Source organism: Neovison vison, chromosome 2 (genome assembly GCF_020171115.1).
Source record: "Neovison vison isolate M4711 chromosome 2, ASM_NN_V1, whole genome shotgun sequence".
In the NCBI taxonomy this organism is placed as follows: Eukaryota; Metazoa; Chordata; class Mammalia; order Carnivora; family Mustelidae; genus Neogale; species Neogale vison.
This window is the reverse complement of record NC_058092.1, coordinates 215,156,605-215,179,536: the sequence shown is the minus strand read 5'-3', so window position 1 is coordinate 215,179,536 and position 22,932 is coordinate 215,156,605. Positions and strand designations below refer to the sequence as shown.

Here is a 22,932-nt window from a genome sequence, read left to right as displayed (position 1 = left end):
CATCGGGCCAGACCCAGGGAAGAATGGGCATCCTGCCTCACTCTTCCTCCCCCACGACATCAAACGGATCTTAGCCCCATTTGAGTGACCTCCTCCATGCAGGGAGTGCTCCTAGATGGTGTGGTTTGCTTATTCCGTTGACACACATGGAGGCACCTCCGGCGTGCCTAGCCCCAGCTGCAGCAGTGGGCCAGAAGCAGCCATCCCTATCTTCCTGTCGCTGGGGGGATGGCATTTTAGGGTTCCCTCTTACCTGCAGGATACAGGCCCAGATGCAGCACGTTGATTATTTTGATACGTACCTGCCAAGCGTGAGGCGGACAGCACAGTGTCTCTGGGTTAGGCTGTATCCAGGAGGGCAGGACCAGAAGGCTGTGGGCTTCTGTGTATACTTTGGGTTCAGGAGCACCTCTGCTCCATGGTCGGGAAAGTCTCCTGGGGAAGTTGGGCTTCGAGCAAGTTGTGGAAGGAGGAAGGGTCTGCAAGCTGGGTGAACCAGGGTGAATCAGAGTGACCCTGCCAGGGCGCGGAGGGCGGGCCTGGGCCAGCGTTATTGGGCCACAGCACACGAGGCGGCCCACGAGAAGGTATTCATCTAGCAATGAGCAGGCTAAGGAGGGGTTTCAAGGGCCTTCAAGGGCCCCAAATGTCAGGGGAAGGAGAGCTTTTCCCCTTCCTTTCCCACCAAGCTGAGGGAGATATTTCTGACCAGGTGCCCGAACCTCTCCTTTGTCAGAGGAGGAATAGAGTCCGGCCAAGGGAAGCCCCCTGCCCAGTGTCACACGGGAAGTTCAGGGCCAGGCTGTGGCATAGCTGTGTGCTGTGCCTGCAGTGGTAGTGGTCTCTGAGGCCTTGACGCCCCCTCAAGGCTGGGCACACCCCAACCTGCCCCGACTGACTGAGGCCCCCTGACCCTGGGCCCTCAGTCTGAAAGCTAGAACATAGAGGCTCTGGGCTCCAAGGTGCTTCCTACACGGCCCCGACCCTATACCTCCAGACATTGAAACAGACTGATTTTTCACACATGGTGACTTCTTTCCTGTAAGATCATCTTGGAAGCCCCGACTTGAGAATACGGACTCCCTGCCATTGAGCAACGCCCCTTCTCTGGGCTGTCCCCCTGGCTGGCTGTGGGTCTCCCCCCATCAGACCAGGGGCTGTGCCCTCCTTGGCCTTCCTTACTCCTCCCCAGGAAGATGTTGAGGCTGCTGTTGAGGTTGGCTGGGCCTCTGGTTCCAGGGCTTTCTGGACACTCTCTTCTTATTTGTTTTCTGTTCTCCTAACTGGCGCCCTTGTGAGGCCACAGCCTCCTCTCTGCTCAACGTGCTCACCGTGCTGGGAGCTGCTGTGATCGGGATGCACCCGCAGCAAGGCCTGGGTTCTTGGGCCCTGCACCAGCACCTGCAGTGTTGGCTACAGGCCTCTCCAAGGCCCGGCTCGGCCACGTGGTCTCCCTGTGATCCGGGGGGGCTTTCCCCCAGTCCTAGCCACCCATGTCTCGCTCGAACCACTGGGTTAAGGGATTGCCAACTTGGCACAGTGGGAATGGGCCAGGTGCTGGTGTGCCCTCATGGAAGGAATGCCAGGCTTTGTAGAAGAGGCTCTCCGGTCAATCTAGGTTCCTAGCTCAGTTACCCACTAACCAGGTGACCTCACACAAGTCACTTTACCTCTCCGAGCATTATCTTTCCTCACTTACAGAATGGAAACGGGATGAGGGGTGAAGATAGTGGCCACAGCTGTGTTCCAGATACCAAGCACCCCATTCCCATGACCATCATGCTTTTACCAAAGCCAGGCAAGAAGCAGGCCTTCCATCTCCAGAGCTCCAGAGCTCCTAAGGTCCCTTCTAACCCCCCGGGCCTCCGAGAAAAAGCCAGTTTCAGCTTAGAGGGAGCAGGTGAGGGGAATCTGACCATGTTGGCAAGCCTTCAGCCAGCTCTCTCGTAAGCAGCCAAATGGGTCACTGGCTACAAACATGGCTGGGTTTGTAATGATGATCACAGGGCTCGTGGGCTCCTGGACACCTTTGGAATGGGCTTCGTAAGGCCAAATGCTTTGCAGATTAAATTTCCGAGAACGAACAGCTGAGAAAGCCTTGAGCTTTGCAGAGCTGTTTCTGTGCTATATGGCAGCATAAAGAGGGGTGTGTGTGTGTGTGTGTTCTCCCCTAATAAAAGGAGGGGGTAAGCAAAAGAGGAAGATGTGTCAATCCCACCAATCCCAAGCCTCCCTCTCCCCTTCAATTTGCATCAGCCAATGGGACCGCGGGTGCTGCTGTGTTTTCCAGGCTGGTGCTGGTAACAGAAGGAATATGATTAGTGTTATGGAATTTCATGGTTGGGGTTGGGGATGGCTCCCCCCCCCCCCACTTTTTAAAATAAATGTTTTGAGGAGTTGCCCTGGAGAACTGCAGAAAGCCGCGGCTGATGGACGTTTTTGGTCATGTCAGGCGAGGACAAGATTATCCAAGGGAGCAAGGGTGTCTCTCGCCTTCAGCCCGCTGCTGGGTTCCAGGGCCATCCTGCCAGAAAGCGAGCAAGGGGCCGTAATCACAAACAGGCCAGGATCAGTTACAACCAGAAGTATTAGTTTAGACTGTTGGCTTTGATGGGGAAGAATGCAGTTTTCCTCGCCCCTCCTCCCCTGTCCTTCTCAAGTTAAACAAGATCTGTGAAAGCAATACTTCTGGGATGTAAAGAGAGGTCAGAATTCAAAGGCCAGAATTCAAATAGCGGGGCTCCCCCAGCCTCTGCTGATGTTGGAACAGGGGTGTGCCTGGCCCATTTCTTCTTGGGTGAACTAGAGAAGCCCAGAATCCCTCTTGTCTGCCTAGGGCATCCTTACCTCCATTTTGCCCACCAAAATGGTGTCCTTGACCCTTCTGCATACGTAAGCTGGCATTTTCTGCATATCTGCAGTGTACCCAGCACCGTGGGGGAGGAGAGGGTAGGTGGGAATGTAATGAAAATAGCTTTTAAAAAAAGGAAAGAAAAGAAACTGATGGAGCTTTCACTGCTTCTAGCCCTAACCCAGCCCTGGGGGCACCCGTGACTCAACCCCCTCCCCTCCCCTGCCTCAACCAGCACCTCCTGGTTGAGCACCAGGTCTGCTTCTTCACACTTGGGGATAAACAGTACTGCTCCCTGGAGTGTGGACACCGTCAAGGGTGTGCTTCCCCCGTCACTGGTAACGGGAGCAGAACCAGGGTTGGCCAACACCTAGACCTCCTTGCCAACAGGGGAGGATTTTAACTGACTGCTCTTTGGAGGAGAGGAAGGAAGTTGACCTCATCCTTGGGGCTTTGCACGGGGAGGATGAACATCCAGAGCTCCTGCCCCAGTGCCTCCCTTAGAAGTGTTTAACCCCATTCTTCTGCCTCCCTGTGCAACCAGATAGACTCCCTTGCTCGGACTTCAAGGGCCTCCACTGTTGGTGGGGCCCAAGCATCTTGGTGGCACTGTTGTGGCAGCTGGCAGCAGGAGCGTTCTGGATCCCAGAGGCCTAGCCTGCCTTCCCTAACCTCCATCTGTCAGCCTCCATGGGGCCATCCCAGCATCTCAAGGCCCTTGGATGAGAAAGGTTTCAGGGTGGTTTCAGGGGTGGGGGGTCTGAAGGGATTCAGAGGCTGGTTGGGTGGGATGTTCACATTCTAGGCTGAGGGATAGGCCAGAGCTGGGGGGCTGGAAATGATGCCGATATTACTCACCCACTAGGGGGTGTATTTCTAGCCTGCCATGGCTGAGGGTTGAGTCTCCGCTGAGATGTCTTGGGCCTGTCACTGCCGAGACTTATTCTGTTAAAGGACAGAGATCTTCATGGCCCACCCTGACCCCCAGATTTCTATTATCTTACTCTGTGTAGGCCTCCCTACCTGGGAACCACTTGTAAGATGGAGTCTGTCCTCCAAGGGCCCTGAAGTCCATAGGGTGACCCCGTGGAGGCTGGGAGAAGATAGTATGGAGGAGAGGCTAATCCAATGACTTCCCATCTTCCTACCCCATCTCTCCACCATCATCTACCATGGTAGCACCTTGATCAAAGACTGGCCCTCATGCAGATTGGAAAAACCAAAGCAAGGAAACAAGCAGAGCTGAACGAGGAAGACTTGGTCATGGAGCTCATGGTCAAATGGGGAAGCTTCCCCTCTTCTGACCCAGATGAGGGGACTGTGGTTGTTGCTATGTCACAAGGCATGCGGGTGACTGTCTTTGGGTGTTGGGGCAGGGGGCACCAGAGACTGACAGAGCGAAGGTAGGAAGAGCTCCATCACTGGCTGGTTCTCATGGGTGACAGTCACACTACCTGACCAGTCACCAACCATGCAAGTCTTGAATGACACACGTGGACCTGGGGAACCTCTGGAGCATCTGGGCTAAGGGCAAATCTGTTTTGTGCATGGCCTTTTCTCTTTGGATTTGAGTAGGATCTGTACTCAACCACCCCTTAGGAACTAGCAAGACAAGATGGTACCCAGAGACAGGAGAGAGACCGAAAGAGAAACAGGACAGGAAAAGCTCAGGGAGAGAACCTCGTCCTAAATTATCACCAACCTGGCGGGGGCTCCAGGATGGTTATCCCAGCGTACTGGTGTTTTGGGCTCAAGTTAACTTACTTGCTGCTTTCTAGAGACCCTTAATATCAGAAGCTATAAGAAGGCTGAGAAAGGGACGGCTAAAGCTTCTTCTGTGTGTCAGGCAATGAGCCAAACCCTTTTCTTCCTGTAACCACCACCACTGCCCTATAAAGCATAGGTATCCTGACTTCCATTTATGAGAAAGTGAGGCCCAGAGAGTTCAGGAAATCTGCCACCTTCTTCCCTGGATACTCTGCTGCCTCCTGGTTAGTTCTCTCTGGCTCCCCAGGCAGTGAGTAGGGCACCATGGTGAAGGAAGCTGTTTGTGGCCCAACCTTCTCCCTACCCCTCTCTGGGGTTGGAGGCACCAGATCTCTGGGGCTGCCCATTCCAGAGCTCCAAGTGTCCACCAAAGAGGAGGGCTCTGTGTTTTCTGTAGGCCTGGTGGAGGCCTGCACCAGTCGGTGGGGCTGCTTTGACCCGGCTTGCCACCAGCAGCCCAGCCCTTTGCATTCCTCCAAGAGCCTCACCCAGGGTGTAGGCTTGTCCCTGGTGCTCCGCCTGTGGGACCTCCCTGAGCTTTGCTCTTCCGTTCCTGTGAGGGGAGAGGCCCAAATGGAAATGACCCAATCAGGTATACAAGCACACTGCGGGAGAGAGCTTCCTGGTGGGAGTGTTAGCAATCTGGGTAATCTCAGGCAAGAGATGCAACAAGCACCAAAAATCTCCTGGTCTCAGGTTCCTGGGGGCAAATCCTCCTAGGTGAGCCACAAATTTGGGGGACTGGAGGAGGGAATGCCACCCAGGGGCTGCTTCACAGTACTGGACTCGATCAGGGCAGAAGGCCCCAGGCCAGAGGGAGGAGGGCTGGAAAGAAGCCCACCGCAGACCCTGCACTGACCTCAAGAGTTGGACTGGAGAACTACTTGAGGATAAGGAAGCAGGAGAGACTGCAGTGTGTGGTTGGAGAAGCCAAGAAGAGAGGAGAAGTCTTATGCACATGTGTCATGGCATTTCATTTTCAACAACATTTACTGAGCCCCTTCTTTTTCTGAAACACAGAACCTGACCAGGGCTTGAGAGGATGCCAGGATGAGCAAGACTTGACCTTTGTCCCCAGAGAGCTCTTGGTCTAGCTAGGGGAGGCAGCCAACACAAACCTAAGGTCGGCGTGCTGGGGGAGCACAAGGGCAAGAGAGCGAAATACAGCTGGCGAGGATTCACGGGAACATGGCAAAGGCAGTGGCTTTGAAAGACAGGGCCTGGGCATAGCGACCGATGGATCCAGGAAACCCACACTTGTGGGGTCTGCTCGTTGTGCACAGTAAGAGCAAGATAGAGGGCATTTCCTCCCAGGCTGCATGGAAGGCTTGTGTTCAGAATCTTCTCTGCCGTTGGGGAGACAGTATGTGGCCATTTTGATCCTCAGTTTCCATTTCTATAAAATGGGGGTAATATTTGGAAACCCATGTTGTGGTTACTGGGAAGGTTGGAAAAAAATGGTGAAGTGATATATTCATTTTCTCTTTCCTGATAGATGGGGCGGGCCACCGTCCAGTCTGGGGCAGTGACTTGTATCAGGGAAGCGGGGATAGGAGTCGCTTGTAATAATAACCCATCCGCCCCCATCTACCTACAACCCCTAGTCTTTTCAAAGCTTTTTTCCCATCTGTTATTTCAGAGTGGCTCTCTAGGGCTAGGTAGGCCAGGCAGCTTTGTTTCCATTTTTCAGAAGAAGCTGAGTTTCAGAAGGGTAAATTGTTGGCGTGAGACCTCAAAGCTTGCTAGCAGCCAAGCTTGGATTTGATTCAAGGGGCTGCATATTCTTAACCCAAGGCTCCTTCTGCAAGCTCAGTGTTTCCCAGAGAGTGGGTCCTAGAAACGTGGTGGTCACGGCATTAAATGGCATGGAATCCCGTCACAAGAAGGTTATGATCTTGACTTCTCTTTCACTCCATGTTAGGTCAAAGGTAAAGTGTGTGTTTGGGGCCTCTGTGTTGTTAACATTTGTGGACATTGCCTGCTTGTTTCAATATTTGTTAGAAAATCTGGCCATAGCCTTAGTGTCTTGCTAGAGCTCATCTTACTATCTTACTGGAGGTCTATAGCGCTGTCATTTCAATGTATGCATTTTTCCACTTACCTGTCTTCTGTTTACGCCAAGGAATATTGGCTTTCCGTGTCGTGTAGCATAGGAACATGCCTTTTTAAAGAAAAGATTTTATTTTTTGGGGGGGAGAGAGTGAAAGCGAGAGAGTTCACAGAAGGAGAGGAAGAAGGAGAAGTAGACTTGCTGCTGAGTGGGGAGCTCGATGCGGGACCTGATCCCAGGACCCTGAGATCATGACCTGAGCCTAAGGCAGACACTTAAGCGACTGAGCTGCCCAGGCACCCCCACCCCCAAAATCCCTTTTAAAACATGAAGGTATTTCCATTTTACTCTGAAAGCACACACTAGTACAGATACCCCTTGGATAGCTCCTCTGCATATCTAATGCCCAAGGTTCAGGCAAGGGAGTCATAGGACCCCAAGTGAGACACTCCTGGGTACTCTCCTTCTGCCACAGTCTCCCAGAGTGACACCAGCGGCTCCCAAATTCCAACTGGGAAAGGAGCCTGGAAAAGCCTCAGCTCAGTATTGGTGGCGGCTGTTCCCCACACAGCGACGAGGAATCCACGTTGTCAGAGAGCTGTTGACGTCAGGCGGTACAGAATTTTACAAGGCCTCTATTTAAAATTCCCCAGAAATTAAATCAGGAGGGTTTGGAGGGAGGAATGCCCTAGACAAATTGTGGAGTGGGTTTGTTTTGTTTATGGAGATGGTCTTTAAAGTTGAAATTGCCCCCGTTGTATTTTTGCCCCAATTGAAGAAGGGCTGAACTCAGCTGGGAGTGAGGGGAGGGTTGTCAGCCTAAGGCTTGTAGTTAAAGCCAACTCAGTTCTGGGGCCAAGAAGCCTCCATTGTTGGCAGAAAGAGAAAAGGGAAAAAATATACAAACTCCTCCATCTATACTTCTTGGGCACTGAAGTCAGCTAGTGTAAAAATACAGATGACTCCTATTTCCAGGGGATTCCCTCCACTCTTCTCTCCAGACTGGAAACACACATAGAAGGTACTAGACACTGCTAGGGTCTGGCCACCCTTTTCTCTTTGATTTCTCACCATCGCCCTCATCAGCACACACTATGGAATCTACTAGTCTCACCAATAAGGACACTTCAGCCTCTTCATTCGGCCATTTGGAATGAAAAATATCACCGTAGCCCTAAGTGGGCTTCCTAAAAATGTTGGCCACGCAACACCATGGTACATGGCCTGACTTATGACGGTGCTAATGCTAAGTACTTCCGCAACACACAGTGAGCAGACTTTGTCCTGTTCCCATTCCCGTCCAAGCCTTCTAACTTACCTCAGCTTGATGGTCCACTGTCTTGGACCCATCTCCAGTAAATCTCTTTTCATAACAAAGGGGGAAGAGGCTATAGGCGTAGCCCTCTTCAGACTCAGCACAGCTCAGATTTCCTGTATCGCTTTGTTCTTGGTAATTTTATGGTTGGGGCTGGTGGTCCTGTTTATTCATGGTGGTGATCTGAAGTTTCCTAAACAAATTATTTGCTTGAAGTTAGGAGGGGGGGGGAGGCCATTGCTTCAAGTATATATTTACGCTCTGAACCACAGTATACGTAGCACAAGGATATGGCAAAAGGCCTGCATAGCAGGGAGGCCTCTGAGGTTGAGAAACGCTGATCTGAAGTCCCTGTCTGCTGGCAAAGCCTTTGGGTAGGATCTCGCGCCAGAAAAATGAGCAGCCTGAGCGCCCTGCCTTGCCTTGCCATGTGGGCTTAGAGAGGGGGTGAGAGAGAGAGGCGATCTGGAGATGGGACCGGAAACCACCTGTTAGCCCCCTTCTGGGTGGGGTGGGATGGAAGGGCCAGAAGGCGGGGTCGGGGGTGGGGAGGTGGGCGGGGCGGGGAGCGAGCCACGCCCATACCGGCTGAGAACTGAGTCTGATTTGTAGACATCGTAGAAAGGAGAAGCAGAGAGAGGAGGCTGGTTTCCCTGGCTCATCTGTCTGGCGGAAATTGGGGGAACTAATGGAACACGTGGCATTGGTCGTCTTCTGCAAAGGAAGCGGCAGCTGGAGTCCTTCCTAAAGGGAGCTGTGTGCTTGGTTGCTGCCCAGGGAGTCAGCCCTGGGTGCTCATCCTGCTGCTGGCCCTTCTAAGCCTGGCACCGCGGGTAGATCACTCATTCCAGGGGTCTCCTCATGCAGCCTGAGATTTCCCAGACCTGGAGACAGATGACTCACTGAACTCGTGGTCGGCCCAAACCCCAGGACCTTTCTTACCCTCACCCTTGAGTAGGGATGCCCACGTTCCCCAACTGCCCGGGTCCCTCCCAGGTGGCACCTAGTATTTCGGCAGAGTTGTGACTAGCACACTCCTTTCACGCCAGAACGTTCGCACGATCAATTATAAGATGATAAGATTGCCTGTCCTCTGGTCTGTCTACCCTTTTCATCTGGTCACAGTTGACCTGTCATTACCATCTGTTCAGACTTTCAGGGAGCAAGGGTAGCTCCTGATCCCGGCACAGCTTTCAGCAAATGCAATGCTGCTCCCTGCTCAGCCCCTCCTTCCTCATCTTGGGACTGATCATAGCATGCAGCAGGACAGGCTCCCAACAGAGCCCTCCTCTAGGCTGTAGCCAGCGAATCATCACACGCTCTTTCAAAACAGTCTGCTCTCAGCTGCGAATCTCTCAGCGCAGCCCTGCCACCCCCAGGGGGGTCGTGAGAGCCCCAAGGCCTGGATGGCTCAGCTATGACACATCCCAGACCCGCCGGGCCCGCGGTTCGCTCGTTATCAGAAGCCAGCGGGGTCTGGCCCCCTTCCTTCCTGTTGTGTCTTTCTGCTCAGCGCTGTCTTGGGAATGCTCAGAACCCCCTCGCGGGCTCTCCAGCCATCCCTCGAGGCATCCACGTTTCACTCCATCAAGAACCAGCCTTGAGGTTGCCCATCTCTACTGTGGAATTCACCTTCTTTGGAAGTTGGCACTTTTGCCCCTGCTGTGTCCTCTGGCCTTGCTCCCCTGTGTGTGTCTTCCTGGACCCATGCTGGTGGCCTGGCGGGCTCTCTGTCAAGTGCTCTCCAGACCTGGTCTCAGCACGAGCTAATGAGAGCTTGTGGAGAGCAGCCTCTCAGTTGGGCCTCCATCCCCCACAACGCTCCCATCCCTGCTCCACAGGTCCATTGGCCCATCCCGCCTCCTGGTCAGCACCTTCTAGTGTGGGTGCCCTGCTGCCTGAGAGAAAGTGGCCCGGCTGTGAACAGGAGTCCCACAGACCCCCTTCCTCTCTCTTGAGTCAGCGTCACAGCACTGTGCCCTCTCTGTTTCTACTTACCTCTTGCTCTTGCCTGGGACATCAGGCAAGTTGTTACTGCTGTTATCCTGAGCATTATTTCAGGCATCTGCCTGGGAGGCTCTAACCTACCTGATGGGGTTCTCAGAAGCCCACCCCTCCCTTGTGACATTGAAGGTGAGCGGGCCCCAAGTTCATCTGGCAAGATCCCCACCGTGGAGCACCATGGGTATTACTGGGTTGGGCCACATGTGCTCCCACCGCTCTGCCTGTCCTGTTTCCCCCACCAGGATGCCCCCTTCCTCCCCTCCTCTCCAGATGGGATCTGAGGTTCAGTTCAGGACTCTGGGAATTCTCACTCATGGGTGAGAGCAGCCCGGCTGAATGGCACGGGGCTGTCCGGCCCACCCTGTTCTGCTGTTTCTGGAAGGGCCTTGGGCCATCTTGCATTCTCTACTGCACCCGGCCCCCACCCACACCCATGCCAGGCACAGAGCCAGGCCCCGCTTTCAGTAGAGACCAGCCAAGGTCAAGGGCCAAAGACAGGGACACCAAGAGAGACTCTCTCCTTGAGACTCCAGACACCCAAGACCCACCTGCCTCCCTGCGCAGCCCTAGCCCTACTCACTGAGCGGCAGTGAGGGCATGCTTCCTTCCTTAAAAACCCCTGCAGCTTATACTTCAACTTTAATAATAGCTTTTTGATGGGCCTTCCTGGGAACCAGGCCTGATTCTGAACACTTCTTATAGGTTAACTCCTGTACCCTTTACAACGCTGGGCAATAGAAGTGCTACTGTAGGTCCATTTTACAGATGAGGAGATTGAGGCTGTTGGCTCAAATTTAAGCAGCCAGTTGGTAGCAGGGCTGGGACTGAAACACAGGCAGCCCGGCTCTAGAGTCCTTGCTTAAAACCACGGTTCTCTTGGACCTGTCATTTTATCACGTGCCTCCACTCTGCCTGCGAACATTCAGTAGCCAGGCCTTCTCCTGGGTGCCTCACCCATAGCCCCAGCCTTCTGGGCCTGTCCAGTGAGCTGGGCCGGCTGGGTCTGAGCTGGGGGGGTGGGGGCAGCCCAGTGCTTGCTGTCTTCTCGCCATGGACTCCACGGAGCCTTCCAAACTGACGTAGTCGCTTGTGCTCATGGTCTTGGAATCCGGGCCTCAGGCGCCCCGGGAAGGTTCTGGGGCCCCGCTGGCCTGAGAGCCCCATCTGGGGGAAGGGAGGGCCATGGGCAGCAGAGCAGGGTTAGGTGCCAGAGATGGAGCAAGAAGAATGGGTCAGGCAGGAAGGCAGAGGCTGTGGGGGCGCTCTGGGAGAGACTGGGGGAGCCCTTACCCGCTCCTGTTTGCTTTGGAGCGAGGCGGCCGCGTGCTGTGAGCTGGAGTGTGTCTTGGCAAGAGGCCTCCGTGACAGCCTTCTGGCCGGGGGGAGGCCTGGCCAAGGGTGGGCTGCCTTTCGTTGTTCTTAAAGGCACAGCATAATTATGGGCGGCCAGCCCTTCCAGTGTCTCTGGTCCCTCTCAGGTCAAAACCTCCCATCTGCCCCGAGGTCACAGCAAAGGGGTCAGGGCAGATCCAGGGCAGAAGCAGCCCCTGCGGGCCCAGCTGTGTGCCAGGTGTGGTGTGCCAGGGTGAGCAGCACGGTCCCAGGTGCCTGGCCAGGCCCCCTTCAGCACCCTTCCCCTTCTCGGCACCACGCCCCCATTCAGGGCTCCCAAATCCTTGCTACCTTACCAACCCCCCCTTCACCCCGCTACCCCCCCAGCCCCCCGCTCCAAATCACTGCAGGAGAAGAATATGGGACTGCCTGGATAGGGCACTTGTCAAGGGAGCTCGAGTCTGAGCCCATGCCATGCCTCTGGGGTCCCTAGCTCTGTCCCCCACCCCACCCTGCCGGCACACCCTTGCTCCGAGGAGGCCCGGCCTTGCAGTAGCTCTCCAGGGACGCCCCTTTCTGCCTCAACCTGTTAGACCCTGCGAAGGTCCTGGAGGAGGGAGCCTAAAGTCTGCTGGACTCTCCCAGACTTGGAATTGAGATTCCCTGCCTGTCACCCTCTGGAGGAGAACCAGGCCCTCTCCTGCTGGCCTCAGCACCAGGACACTGGCTGTGCTTGGGTTCATCCTGTGTGCTGTGCAGGGGGCAGGTGAGGAGAGCACCTGAGTAGCACCCCCATGTGTTCTCCGTACCACTCCCATGCCTGGAACGTCCAGCACAGACGAGATGCTGGGTAGGCCGTTGGTTATGGAGTACAGTGCGTGTCGCCGATGTCAGGCTGTCCCACAAGCAGATCATAGAACCCTGGTATGACAAGGCCCTAGGGAGGCCAGCAACCTGTTCCAGGGCACAGCTAGGACATGGTGAGGCCAGGGTCCAAACCGAGGTCTTGGAAGAAGGACTAAGTTGTGCCCATGGGCTGAATTCTGGGGTAAGCGGGGCCAGGAAGGCAAGGGGCAGTCAGGGAAGGCCTCCTGGAGGACAACACCTTGAAGAACAGGGAGAACTTCAGAGGGAGAGGAAGGAGCAGGGTCCCCTCCCCCACCAGCTGTTTTGTCTGTTTTGTCCTAGGCCGAGCTGTGACCTCAGAAGACTTTATTAACAACCTAATTGTGTGCAGCTGGCCTCCTCTGGCCCTAAAGAGCTCATTATCCGCTCTCGTTAAGGAGGCCATTGTGGCCTGGTCAGCCTGGGGACAGCAGTGGCCTGGGAGTGCCCATCACTTCCTGCTGGCCTTGGCCAGGCTCAGCCCCCTCTTGGAGAGGTTAAAGGCTCTGGCCCCCGGCCCAAGTCCTCCCATCCCCACCTTCTGTCCGTCCCTACCTCTCACTCTCTGTCTCTCTCTGTCTCCATTTCCTCTCCACTCTTTCTGTCCATCCCCCAATGCTAGCATCGCCCAGCCCCAGTTAGAGTCCATTTTAGAGGGCTTTGAAACTGGCCCAACATCTGAGGATTATGCTCAGCCTGGAAAGAGGGAGGGTCTGGCTTCTGAGCCGAAGCTTTTCCCTCTTGGGGCTGGGGGTTGCCTTCCCTACCCTGAGCTGGAGGTGCTGGCCAGGCTGCCCCGGTGTGGCCTTCTGCCCCCTCAGTCCTGGGCCACTGTGAAGTGGGTTCTTACAGAGGCCCGCAAGCAGAGTTGGCTGCTATGACAGGTGACATTACTGTTCTTTCTGGGCCTTTGCCCTCTGGTGAGAGCAGCCCGGCTGAATGACATTGTTCTGGCGCTGTGGAGACACGGCCCTTAGAGAAGGAATGTTCAGGAGACGGGCCAGCCAGGGATTCTCCCAGACAGCTTCTCCAGTCTGGGGACTTAGCTCCGAAGATCACACCTAGAGCCCCCAGAATGAGGCTTCTCTAATACCTCCAGTGGCGGTGGGGGCGCCCCTTCTCAGGGCCCCTCTGCCACAGTTCACAGCTTCCCACACAGAGCAGCAGGCATGGTCGCCCCTCTCCTGTCCCCTGCTGGGGATGGGGGGACCTGGCTGCCAGGCTGGAGGGCAGGGGTCTGCAGAGGGGACTCCATACCAGTCCGGGCCCTTTGGGGGTCTCTACCATCTCCTGTTCCACTAAGTTCTCTGCTCCCCACCTCTTTCCAAAAAAGAGCTTCCTCCCCTTCTGCCTGGAAACAAGAGTTGACTTCTCAGGACAAGGCCAAATTTGGCAGCTGGGCCGAACCGCCCTCCCCCAGTCTGAGCCCAGCTCTGGCCACTTCCTCAGTCCAGTGATAGGCCCCTTCATGAAACCTCACCACATTTCCTCTCCCAAGAACGAAGGCAGAGAGGATGCAGAGAGGCAGGCTGACAGGCCCACTTGGAGCACAGACCCATCTTCTTGGGGACATGAAAAACGCAGAGGTGACTCGGGCCCCTGGACATCTGTCAGTGCTGGCCACCCAATCTTCCACATCCTGTGGCTTTAGTCCCCCAGTAAAGCTTATCGCTTCCGTTCAGTGGACACCTGCTGTGCCAGACCCTCCGCGCGTTCTTGACCTTCTCCATCCTCCCGCTAGCCTGCAAGGCAGAAGGTGGTCTTATAGATGAAGTCCTTGTGCAACCGGTTCAGTCTCTTTCCTGAGGTCACAGAGTGTGGAGGTGGCAGGCCTGGGATCAGGCTCAAATCTCTGACTCCAGCACTTGGGTCCAGTGCCTCAGTTTCCACATTTGCCGGGCTGCTTGCTGCAAGCTCAGTTCTGCCCTAGAGACAAAGCAAACACGGTGCTTACAGTCTCAGACCAGTACTCAGACCAGACCAGTACTCCAAGTGCGTGCGTGTGAGCCGCTGTGAATTGTGGGGTTGACGCTCGGGATGCTGTTGGGATCTGGAGATCGGTCGGGGAGGGCTTGCTGAGGTAGTAGGACAGAGGAGAGGAAGCTGGAGGACCTCTGTCCGGGGGCCATGTGTGAGCTGAAGGACAGGGGCTAGGCTGAGGATAACCCTGGCATGTGGAGCAGGGAGGGAAACCCCAGAGACCTCTCCCTTCTGGCCCCATTTCCCACCATGCTTGCTCTCATGAATTGCATCAGCTAAGGAAAGAGCAAAAGGTAGCCCCTCCCATTCTTCTGGAACCCCTGAAGGCAGTCCCTGAACTACACAGATTAGCTACATGGGTACGTGGGCGTGCAAGCGCACGCATACACAGACACACACGCAAGTCCATTCACCAAGCTGTACTGAGCGTCTCCTGATCTACTCTGCAGGCAGATAGCACCTGGGCACCCGTGGTGCTGTTAGCCTAGGGGAATATCAAAGCCACCATCCCGTTAATAACAGCTCAAGGTTTTTGACCTCCAGATCTGGGTTAGGCCCCAGGCTAAGCTACTTTCATCTCATTTGTCCTCTTCAACCTTAGGAGGTAAGCGCCATTAATCATCCCCATATCAGGGAGGGAAGACTGAGGCTCAGAGAGGTTTACTGATTTGCCCAAGATCACACAGGAAGTAGCAAGCCAGGACCTGACTTTGTCCTTCTGACCCTAGATCCCTAATGTATTACCTTCTACTTCCAGAGGACCATCCCCCATATACAGACACTCAAGTTCACACAGCCCTGTATCTCGGTTCCTGGCATACACACACGGGAATCACATGCTCAGCGACAGGTATCACATACCAGTGTCCAGGGGCACGTGTTCTCAAGGAGTCACATCTGCCCTTGTGCACACACCAGACAAATTCCTTATCTCCTTCTGCACTGGTGAAGATATGGTCCCTGGCGCCCAACTGCCTGGGTCCGTTGAGGTCCAGCTCTGCCTCTTCCTAATCATGAACTTTGCCTCAGTTTCCTCACCTGTAACATGGGGATGGTGATGACAGTAACACTTCATGAGATTCTTTAAGATTAAATATCGTATATAAAGATTGCATCTGACTGTAATCACCACATAGAACCAATGCACACCCCCACGGAGATACATATGCAGGCATAGCACACACCCGTGTACTCAGAAATACAAAGCCTTGTCCACACCTACCCCCACATGCAGCCCACACGTGTCCGCCTCTGTGGAGGTGGATGCCGTGGGCACTGGAGGTGAGCCAGGGAGTCCCGAGGGGCTGGCTGATGCTAGAGCCCTCTTAGCCAGCCAGGCCCGCCCCAGGGGTGCAGGCTTTTAATTGCTCCTTGGTGGAGCAGAAGGGACTTTGGTCGGGAGCCCCAGTTACAGCAGCTGACGTCTGAGCTGCTGGCATCTGGGAGAGGCTTGTCAGCAGCTGTGGGTGGGCGCCGGCCCAGGGAGCCTCCCCCAGAGGCCCAGCTGTGTGACTCGTGCCAGGCTCCTGGGAGGTCTGTAGGGAGCTGGGGTGGGCACCTCTGTCCACATTCCCCATGCACACCTGGGCAGTGTTGGAGCCTGTCCGTCTTTGCTCGGTGGAGGGGCCCGAAGCCACGCCAGGAGCAGGCTTTTCTCTGCAGGGCCTGAGGCAGGAGCGACCCGGGACTCAGAGCCACTCAGCCTAGTTCTGCACATTTCAGGGCTGGAGTGGAAGCCCAGGCCGTTGTTCTCAGCAAAACTGTCAGGGACTCCAGCTCCGGGGGACAAGGAGAGAGTAGGATGTACAAGGAAGGATTCTTAGAGGATGAAATAAGGGGATAGGGGAGACAATGCCTGCAGCAAAGAGACCTGAACCCCGGGATTATGAAGTTCTTGGATCCAAGGGGAAAGGCCCATATAGGGGCTGGTCCCCAGTATGGCACTGTGGGGGAGAGGGAGAAAACAGGAGGTCAGTAAGCTGTTCGGACTCCGTTCACTAGGTGAGGACACAGACAAGCTCCGTGGAGATTGATGGAGAAAATCTCTCCCTCCCACCCCCTCCTCCCCCGACCCCAGCCATCCTGGTGCCCACAGAGGGGCTTGCCTCCTTTGCCTCTACTGAAGATGGCTTTGTGGAACCCAAATTCCAGACACAGAAGGCTGAGAAGACATTTTGGCCATCCAGGCGACCACCAAGTTGCCTACTTTCCTGGGAAGCCCTGGGCTCATACAGAGAAAGGAGGGAATAGTCTCCCAGTAGAGACAGAAAGGGATTGTTTCTGACGGTGGATTTGGCAGAGGTGCACCTTGGTATAGACGAGGCTGGGAGGGGCTGTGCATGGAGAGATGTTGGCAAATCCTCACCAAGACGCATGCTTCCAAGTTCCACTGTTTCTCGGGCACATCCCCATTTTTTCCGATGACCGTAAGATCCCTGGCTCCAGCCCAGGCCCATCCTGGGGAAGCCCCCTCCTGGGAAGCAGAGCTCCCTTTTGATGGCAAGCCTTCAGGGGACTTCCTTAGCCCACTGTGATTTGCCTTGGCTTTGGGGGGCAGAACTGGGGTGGTCAGGTTGGTGAGGGCCTGGAGGTACGGGAACCAAAACCTGTGTGCTTTTGGCATTGGGGCCTGGACCTGGGGATCATGGGAGAGACTCAGCCTTTAAGACCCTCCTGAAAGTAACTCCAAGTTGGGAATTATGGTGACTGTTCTTTGGGGCTCTGAGGTTATCCTGCTGAGTGGGAATTTGGGGGAGGTACCGGTTACCGAGAGTGGCTCAGAACAGAAGGTCCTGTCCCCACCTGCTGAGGTCTGTGGGGGCAGATGCCCCGTAGACTTGAATATTGTCACCAGCTTTGACTCATGATGGCGGACCTTTAGTCATGAACCTTGGTGGCTGCTGGGTAGAAATGACGTTAGTGAGGACTCTCAGGTTCCGGTGATCGAAACCTGCTCTGGCTTCATTAAATAACATGGAAGGTCAAGGGCTAGCTGTAGTTTGGGTGCCCAGCAGGGTGGTCCAGCTTCAGCCCACTTGGAACCTGAAGCCTGAATGAAGTTCGTGAGGACTGACTTTCTGCATGTCTGGACTGCGAGGCCGCTTTGCTGACTTGGCTCTCATTCCATGTCTTCCCACATAGCCCTGCAGTTCCTGGTTTACGGGGGACTGAGCCTTCAGCGCGCCAAAGCACCCATGTCGGTTCTTGGGAAAGCCCTGGAACCGTGACAGCGTGCAGGGAGAGGGCAGGTGGGTCAGATGGTGGAGCTGGTGCGCCCACTCCTGCGGTCAAGGAGGCAGAGCCACCTTCGTGGTGGAAAAGCTCCGAGGCGGGGACCCTCTTGCATGGCTTCTGGTCAAGGCCTGCACAGGAGCTCCTGGGGCTGGTGCTTCGTGGCAGAAATGGCTGGGTTCCAGAAAGTGCTCCCCTAGAAGCCAAGAGAAGGGGGAAAGACCCCTGTGAGTCAACGCCTTCTGGTTTCTTTGTGGCCTGGGATCCTAGGAGCATAGCCAGGCTGCTCCAGGGAGCCCCCTCGGTGGCCCAGGATGTTCATGTGCCCCCCACTATCCCACTCTGGGGAAAGACCGACTCTGGTGAGGGAGGGAGTGAAAGGGGGGGGGAAGGCATCCACCCTGGGCTCCAGAGGGACCCAGCTCAGGCCCCTGAGCCAAAGAGGCCTGGGCCTTGAAATTCCAGACCACTCCGTGCAAGGTTTTCGCTGTTTGTTGGTTAAGACTCTGGTGTATTTTAGAGCAGTTCTAGGTCTGGAGCAAAGCTGAGCTGCAGAACAGATTTGCTGTATGCTTCCTGTCCCCACACGTCCATAGAACTCTCCCCGCATCTAGAGCGGTCTACTTGTTATGGATGAAGCTGCGCTGACACATCCCTGAGATCCGGAGTTTACATTGGGATTCACTCTCGGTGCAGTGTGGACAAGCAGACAGTGACACACGTCTGTCATCATGGTGGCGTGCAGACCTGTCTTGGGGGCTTTGCAGAGCTGCATGCAGAAGGTTCTGGAACTCCTGGGAGGGCGAGGTGCGGTGGGCATTTGAGACTGCAGTACAGGCTGCTCGCTCCCCCAGGCCTGTCCCGTGAGGCATTGGGTACCTAGCGGAAGAACTTGGAGGTGGCTCGGGGTGCCGAGGGCAGGTGCAGGAGCACCACTGTTTTCTTCTGTCCCTCAGGCAGTTGCCTCTGCCTCCCAGCAAGGAGCAGCCAGGAGGCTCCCATTGTCCCCCTCCCCAGGCAGCCACTCCCTTCCGTGGGCAGCGAAGGGTTCTCCGAGCTGCCCCAGGAGAAGCCCAGGATGTCTTGCCAGGGACCCATCCATATTTGGAAACAGAGCTCGGTTGTGGACAGAAAAGAGAATTGGTGCCAGATGGCTTTGGGCGTAGAGAAGGATCGGAGTGGGATGGGGGCGAAGACAAGGTCCTATGACGAGCACCTTCTGAGAAGAGACGGACGGCAGTGGGTGGGGGCCCAGGACCCGGGCGCTCAGGGTGCTTTGCTTGGTCAACATTTGTTTAAGTGATAAATGAACGTGCTACTGAACAAGAAAGAAAACCAGTGAGCTTTTATCATTTGGCCATGACTGTGAAGGGTCGCTCAAGGGTGTGGTACCCGCTTAGGGTGACTGACAGGTCAACATAGTCAAGGGCAGCCGTGAGCAGCACTGAAGTGCAAATGCCACTGACCCGCGATGGGGAAAGGGGCGCAGCCACCATCTCTGGGTCACCGTGACGCATTTATCTCTGGATCCCTCTGAAAGCTTTGAACGCTAAACTCCCAACCACACCAGTAGTTCCACTGGGTTTCAGAGACCTGAATGGTCTCTGTGTTTAGCCAGAGCGTCCTTGGCCTTTCCTGTAGGGTGATATATCCTTGTTTCATTCTCATTGTTAAATTTTTCCATCACTTGTGTAAATGTGGATCACTGTCCATCGGGGCCTCCCCTCGGGGAGTGCGTTCGGCTTCTTCTCAGCGTGGCACAGGCTTCTGGAGGCCAGACGTGACCCAGGCAATTTGCTAGGTGCCCAGGCTGTGTGGCTCTGTGCCCTGTCCCCTCCCGCCCCCATCCTGCCGGGCAGTCATGACTGTGTTCTCTCTTGTCCCCTCTGTAGGCTGGTGGTTCGTGAGCACCTCTGAGGAGCAGGGCTGGGTCCCTGCCACCTACCTAGAGGCCCAGAATGGTACTCGGGATGACTCGGACATCAACACGTCCAAGACTGGGGAAGGTAAGGGCCTGCAGGTTCAAGGGGCAGGGAGATAATGGGGCACATGAGGAGGCACATGTGGGGACCAGGCTGCCTCCAGATCCTCAGGGTTTGGTGCCCACCCATTTCTGGCCCAGTTCCTCCGGAGGGAGCTTTCCCACTCTTCTCCCTAAAACCATCAGAACTGCTCAAGAGAGCTGGGTCATGTCCCAGCCCCTTCCCTGAGGACCCCATCTTACTGGGGCCAGCCGATGAGCTCACCTCCCTTCCCAGGTCTGTCCCTGCTGTCCCTACATGGGCTCACATGAGAGGAGAAATTTCCCTGGACTGTGAATCTCAGGCTTTGGCAACTCTGGGCAGAGACTGGAGAGAGCAGTCTTAGGACTGGACCCCAAAGCTCCCTTTCCCTGCAGAAGCCCTTGGTTCCTCGGGGGATCCCCCACAGAGACCCCCAGCTTTGCCTCCCCAACCCCACGCCGTGCTCTCTTCTGCAGAGATGACCCCAAGGGGCTGTGCGTGCATAGCTTCTGCTGCTCTGGGTGTCTGCCGCCCGGGCCAAGACTACAGACGCAGACCGCAGGTCTGAGTCCTTTGTCAGTGTAGCAGGAATCGCAAGGTGGCCCCTGCACCACCAGCCCCTCTGATGAGCTCAGGCCTGGTGGGGTTTTTCTGGCATTTTCTCATTGGGTTTCAAAGAGCCTGCCCCCCCCCCAGCCCTCCAGGCCAGCGCTGGCCTGGGCAGCCTGTCTGTGGACTCAGGTATTTGCCAGAGCGCGCCGCCGGAGCCCAGTGAGTCTGAGGCACCTCAGTTCCTGGCTGCCTGTTCCCAGTGACTGCCAGCACCCCCACGTCCTGGCAGGAATGCTTGCCTTAACGGTCAGTATGGACAGTCCAAACGGGCCCATCTGAGCGCCAAGGCGAGGGAAGCCTGTCACCGGGGCGTGAGGCCCGCCTCCGTGCCTGCCCTCCTCCCCCTCTACACACACACCCTTCATTCCATGCCGCCCAGGCCAAAATAAGCAGCCCGCCAAGCACAGCGCCAGCTGCCCGTTCAGCCTCCCCTTGACTGTCAGTTCCTGCGGGTGGTTGCGGCCCTACCCTTCCTCCCGTGTAAATGCTTCATTTCAGTCCCTTGAGCAGGGCTGCAGCCCCTGCGGGGATTTCCAGCGATTAAGCTCTGTCGGGAAGGGTTTGCGTGTTCAGGCTGGGTGGTCAGTCCTTCCTGGCTGCTGCAGAGCGCTGGGGCAGAGCCCGTGCCCAGTGTCGTCTCTGGGTCTATGTGGCGCTGGAGGTAAGCCCCCGAGCTCCTCCCTCCCACTTCCTCTGCTGGCCTCACCCCGGGATCTCTCAGGACTAACAATCCCCAGGGTGTAGACTGAGGTCTTACTCACTCCCAGGTATGTGGCCTGGCGCTTGAAAAGCCTTCCCCATCCCCCCAGGAGGCACCGTGATCATGCCCTTTTTCCAGATGCAGGAGCTGAGGCTCGCAGACCGTTAGCTGCACACTCGTCCTCGTAAGGCTTGAGGCTCGGTTGAGCTTCCTGGCCCGGTGCTCCTCACCGCTGCACCCTATGTCTGTCCGTGAGGCATTTCACTCTTAAGCAACTCTGAGAGGGTGTTTGTGTGTGTGTGTATAATGGGAGCCCCGCCTGAAAAGGCTATGCCACGAATGTCAGTGGAGACATCAGGAGAGGGAAGACAGAACACGGAGTAGGCGGGAAGGAGCAGGAGAGATGCGTGTGCACAAAAGCCTGTCTGGTTTGAAGAGAGAGCTTTGCAGAGGGTGAGCGGTAGCAAGTGGCAGATGACCTTGACCTTGCTGGACAAACAATCAGGCGGCAGTGCAGATTTGTGTGTGCGTGCCTGTTCACTCGGGGTGACCCTCTTTCAGACAGATTCCTTGGCATGCTTCCAGTAGGACCCGGCGTGCCAGTCCCCCCCGGCAGTGTTTGGGCAGCTGGGAATTTCATCACCATACCTTGGGCATTTCCACCCCACTTGGCAGGAGGGCTCGGGGCTCCGTCTCCCAGCCCGAGGCCCCAGTGCCTGTGGTATGTCCACCAGTCTCTCTCTGTACCCACCTCTGTGTGGCTAAGAGATTAGCCCACCTGGGTCCCCTGTCTGGCCATCTCTTCTCCAGACCTGTTGCCATCCCATTGTAGGTCCCTGGGTCCTGAGAAATTGGAAGCCTTCATCCCATCAAATCTCCCCTAACGATCTGTGTTTGTTTCATTGCTTTGGAAAAAAGAGACAGTTGGCTGTTTGGGTTTATTTCTCTTATCAGACGTTCTGGCCTGTACTCCTCTTCCTCCAAAATGCTAGTGGTAGGAGGTAGGAGGCTCGGGGTGGACGTTGAAGACCCTCTGACCTACTGATGATGATGATGATGATGATGATGATGGCCACGCCCAACACTGGCCAGATGCTCCCGTGAAGTGCTTGATCCATTGCCTCCCAGACGTCCTGAGAGGTGTCCCCTCCACGGAGCCCCTGGGTCAGTTCATGACAGGCAGAACTGGAACCCAGGTCTCTGCCTGTGCCCCCATGCCCCCGTGCCCCCATGCTCCCATGCACCGGAGCCTTCCTCCCTGGTGGGTTTGCATCGGCACCCACCCCCTTGTTGGGGCCCTTTCCGTTGCCGGTGGACTAAGAGGCACAGGGTCAAAGGGGAAAAACATCATTAGGCCGAGAGCCTGGGCTCCAGAGCCAGACCACCTTGATCTGTGTGCTCCCTAACCCTTAGCTGTGTTACTCAGCAGATTTCTTAACACCCCTGTGTCTCTGGCTTCCCGTTTCTAACGTGGGGATGGTGCCGATGGCTCAGGGCTTTTGTGAGGCTTCAACGAAGTGGTCCTCTTGTATAGCTGCAACTGCAGAAATAGCACTTACGAAGGGGCCCCCGGCCTGAGTGTCAGCCGAACCCCTCTACCCACGGACACACCCACCCAGGAGGTCGGCTGTCTGAGTCCTTCCCATCTGGCCTCCAACAGAACCTCGTGTATGTTTCACAGAGCCTGTTGAGTCCCTTGTCCCCTCCCATGCCAGGGCGGGGGTGTCAATGAGGGAACAGATTGGAGAAGGACAGAGGCCTGCCCCAGGTGACACAGTAACCTGGCAGTGAGGCCTCCGCTGAATCCGTACCTCCAACCTTTTGTCCAGGCCTCCTGCTCACCAGAAGCAGGTCAAGCGAGACACCCCCTCCTCCCTCAAGAAAAGCAAATGCTCCCCAGGAGGCTTTGGCGGGGCTTGGCTCTGGTGTGTCTGGACAGTTTTGCTTTGACCCTGACTGCTGGCCTCCCTCCCCCATTCTTGGGCAAAGTACCACCGAGCTTCTGCCATGCCAGGAGATGGGGGCTTCTGGGGTGCTGCCCTGGTCTGGGGTCCATTCCCCATGGCATCCCAGAGGAAGGCAGAGGGCTTGTGGAGCTGGGCCCCCAGCAACCAGAGGAGCCACCCCAGAGACGGTGGGTAGACAAAAGGGGTCTGCAGCCCTGAGAAGCCCTGTTGTTGCAGATCCAGTGGGCAGTATGCA

The 22,932-nt window shown here is 55.9% G+C and overlaps 1 protein-coding gene across 5 annotated transcripts in view; it reads left to right on the top strand.

Annotated features, from left to right (window-relative positions):
• The window catches only part of SH3PXD2A (SH3 and PX domains 2A), a 235,251-nt gene that overhangs the window by 187,344 nt on the left and 24,975 nt on the right, over positions 1–22,932 (top strand). For all 5 annotated transcript variants that reach the window (XM_044240436.1, XM_044240435.1, XM_044240438.1 and 2 more), the window contains one exon: positions 19,308–19,421. In XM_044240436.1, coding sequence (XP_044096371.1) covers positions 19,308–19,421 — 114 coding nt within the window. The remainder of the gene's footprint in view (positions 1–19,307; positions 19,422–22,932) is intronic.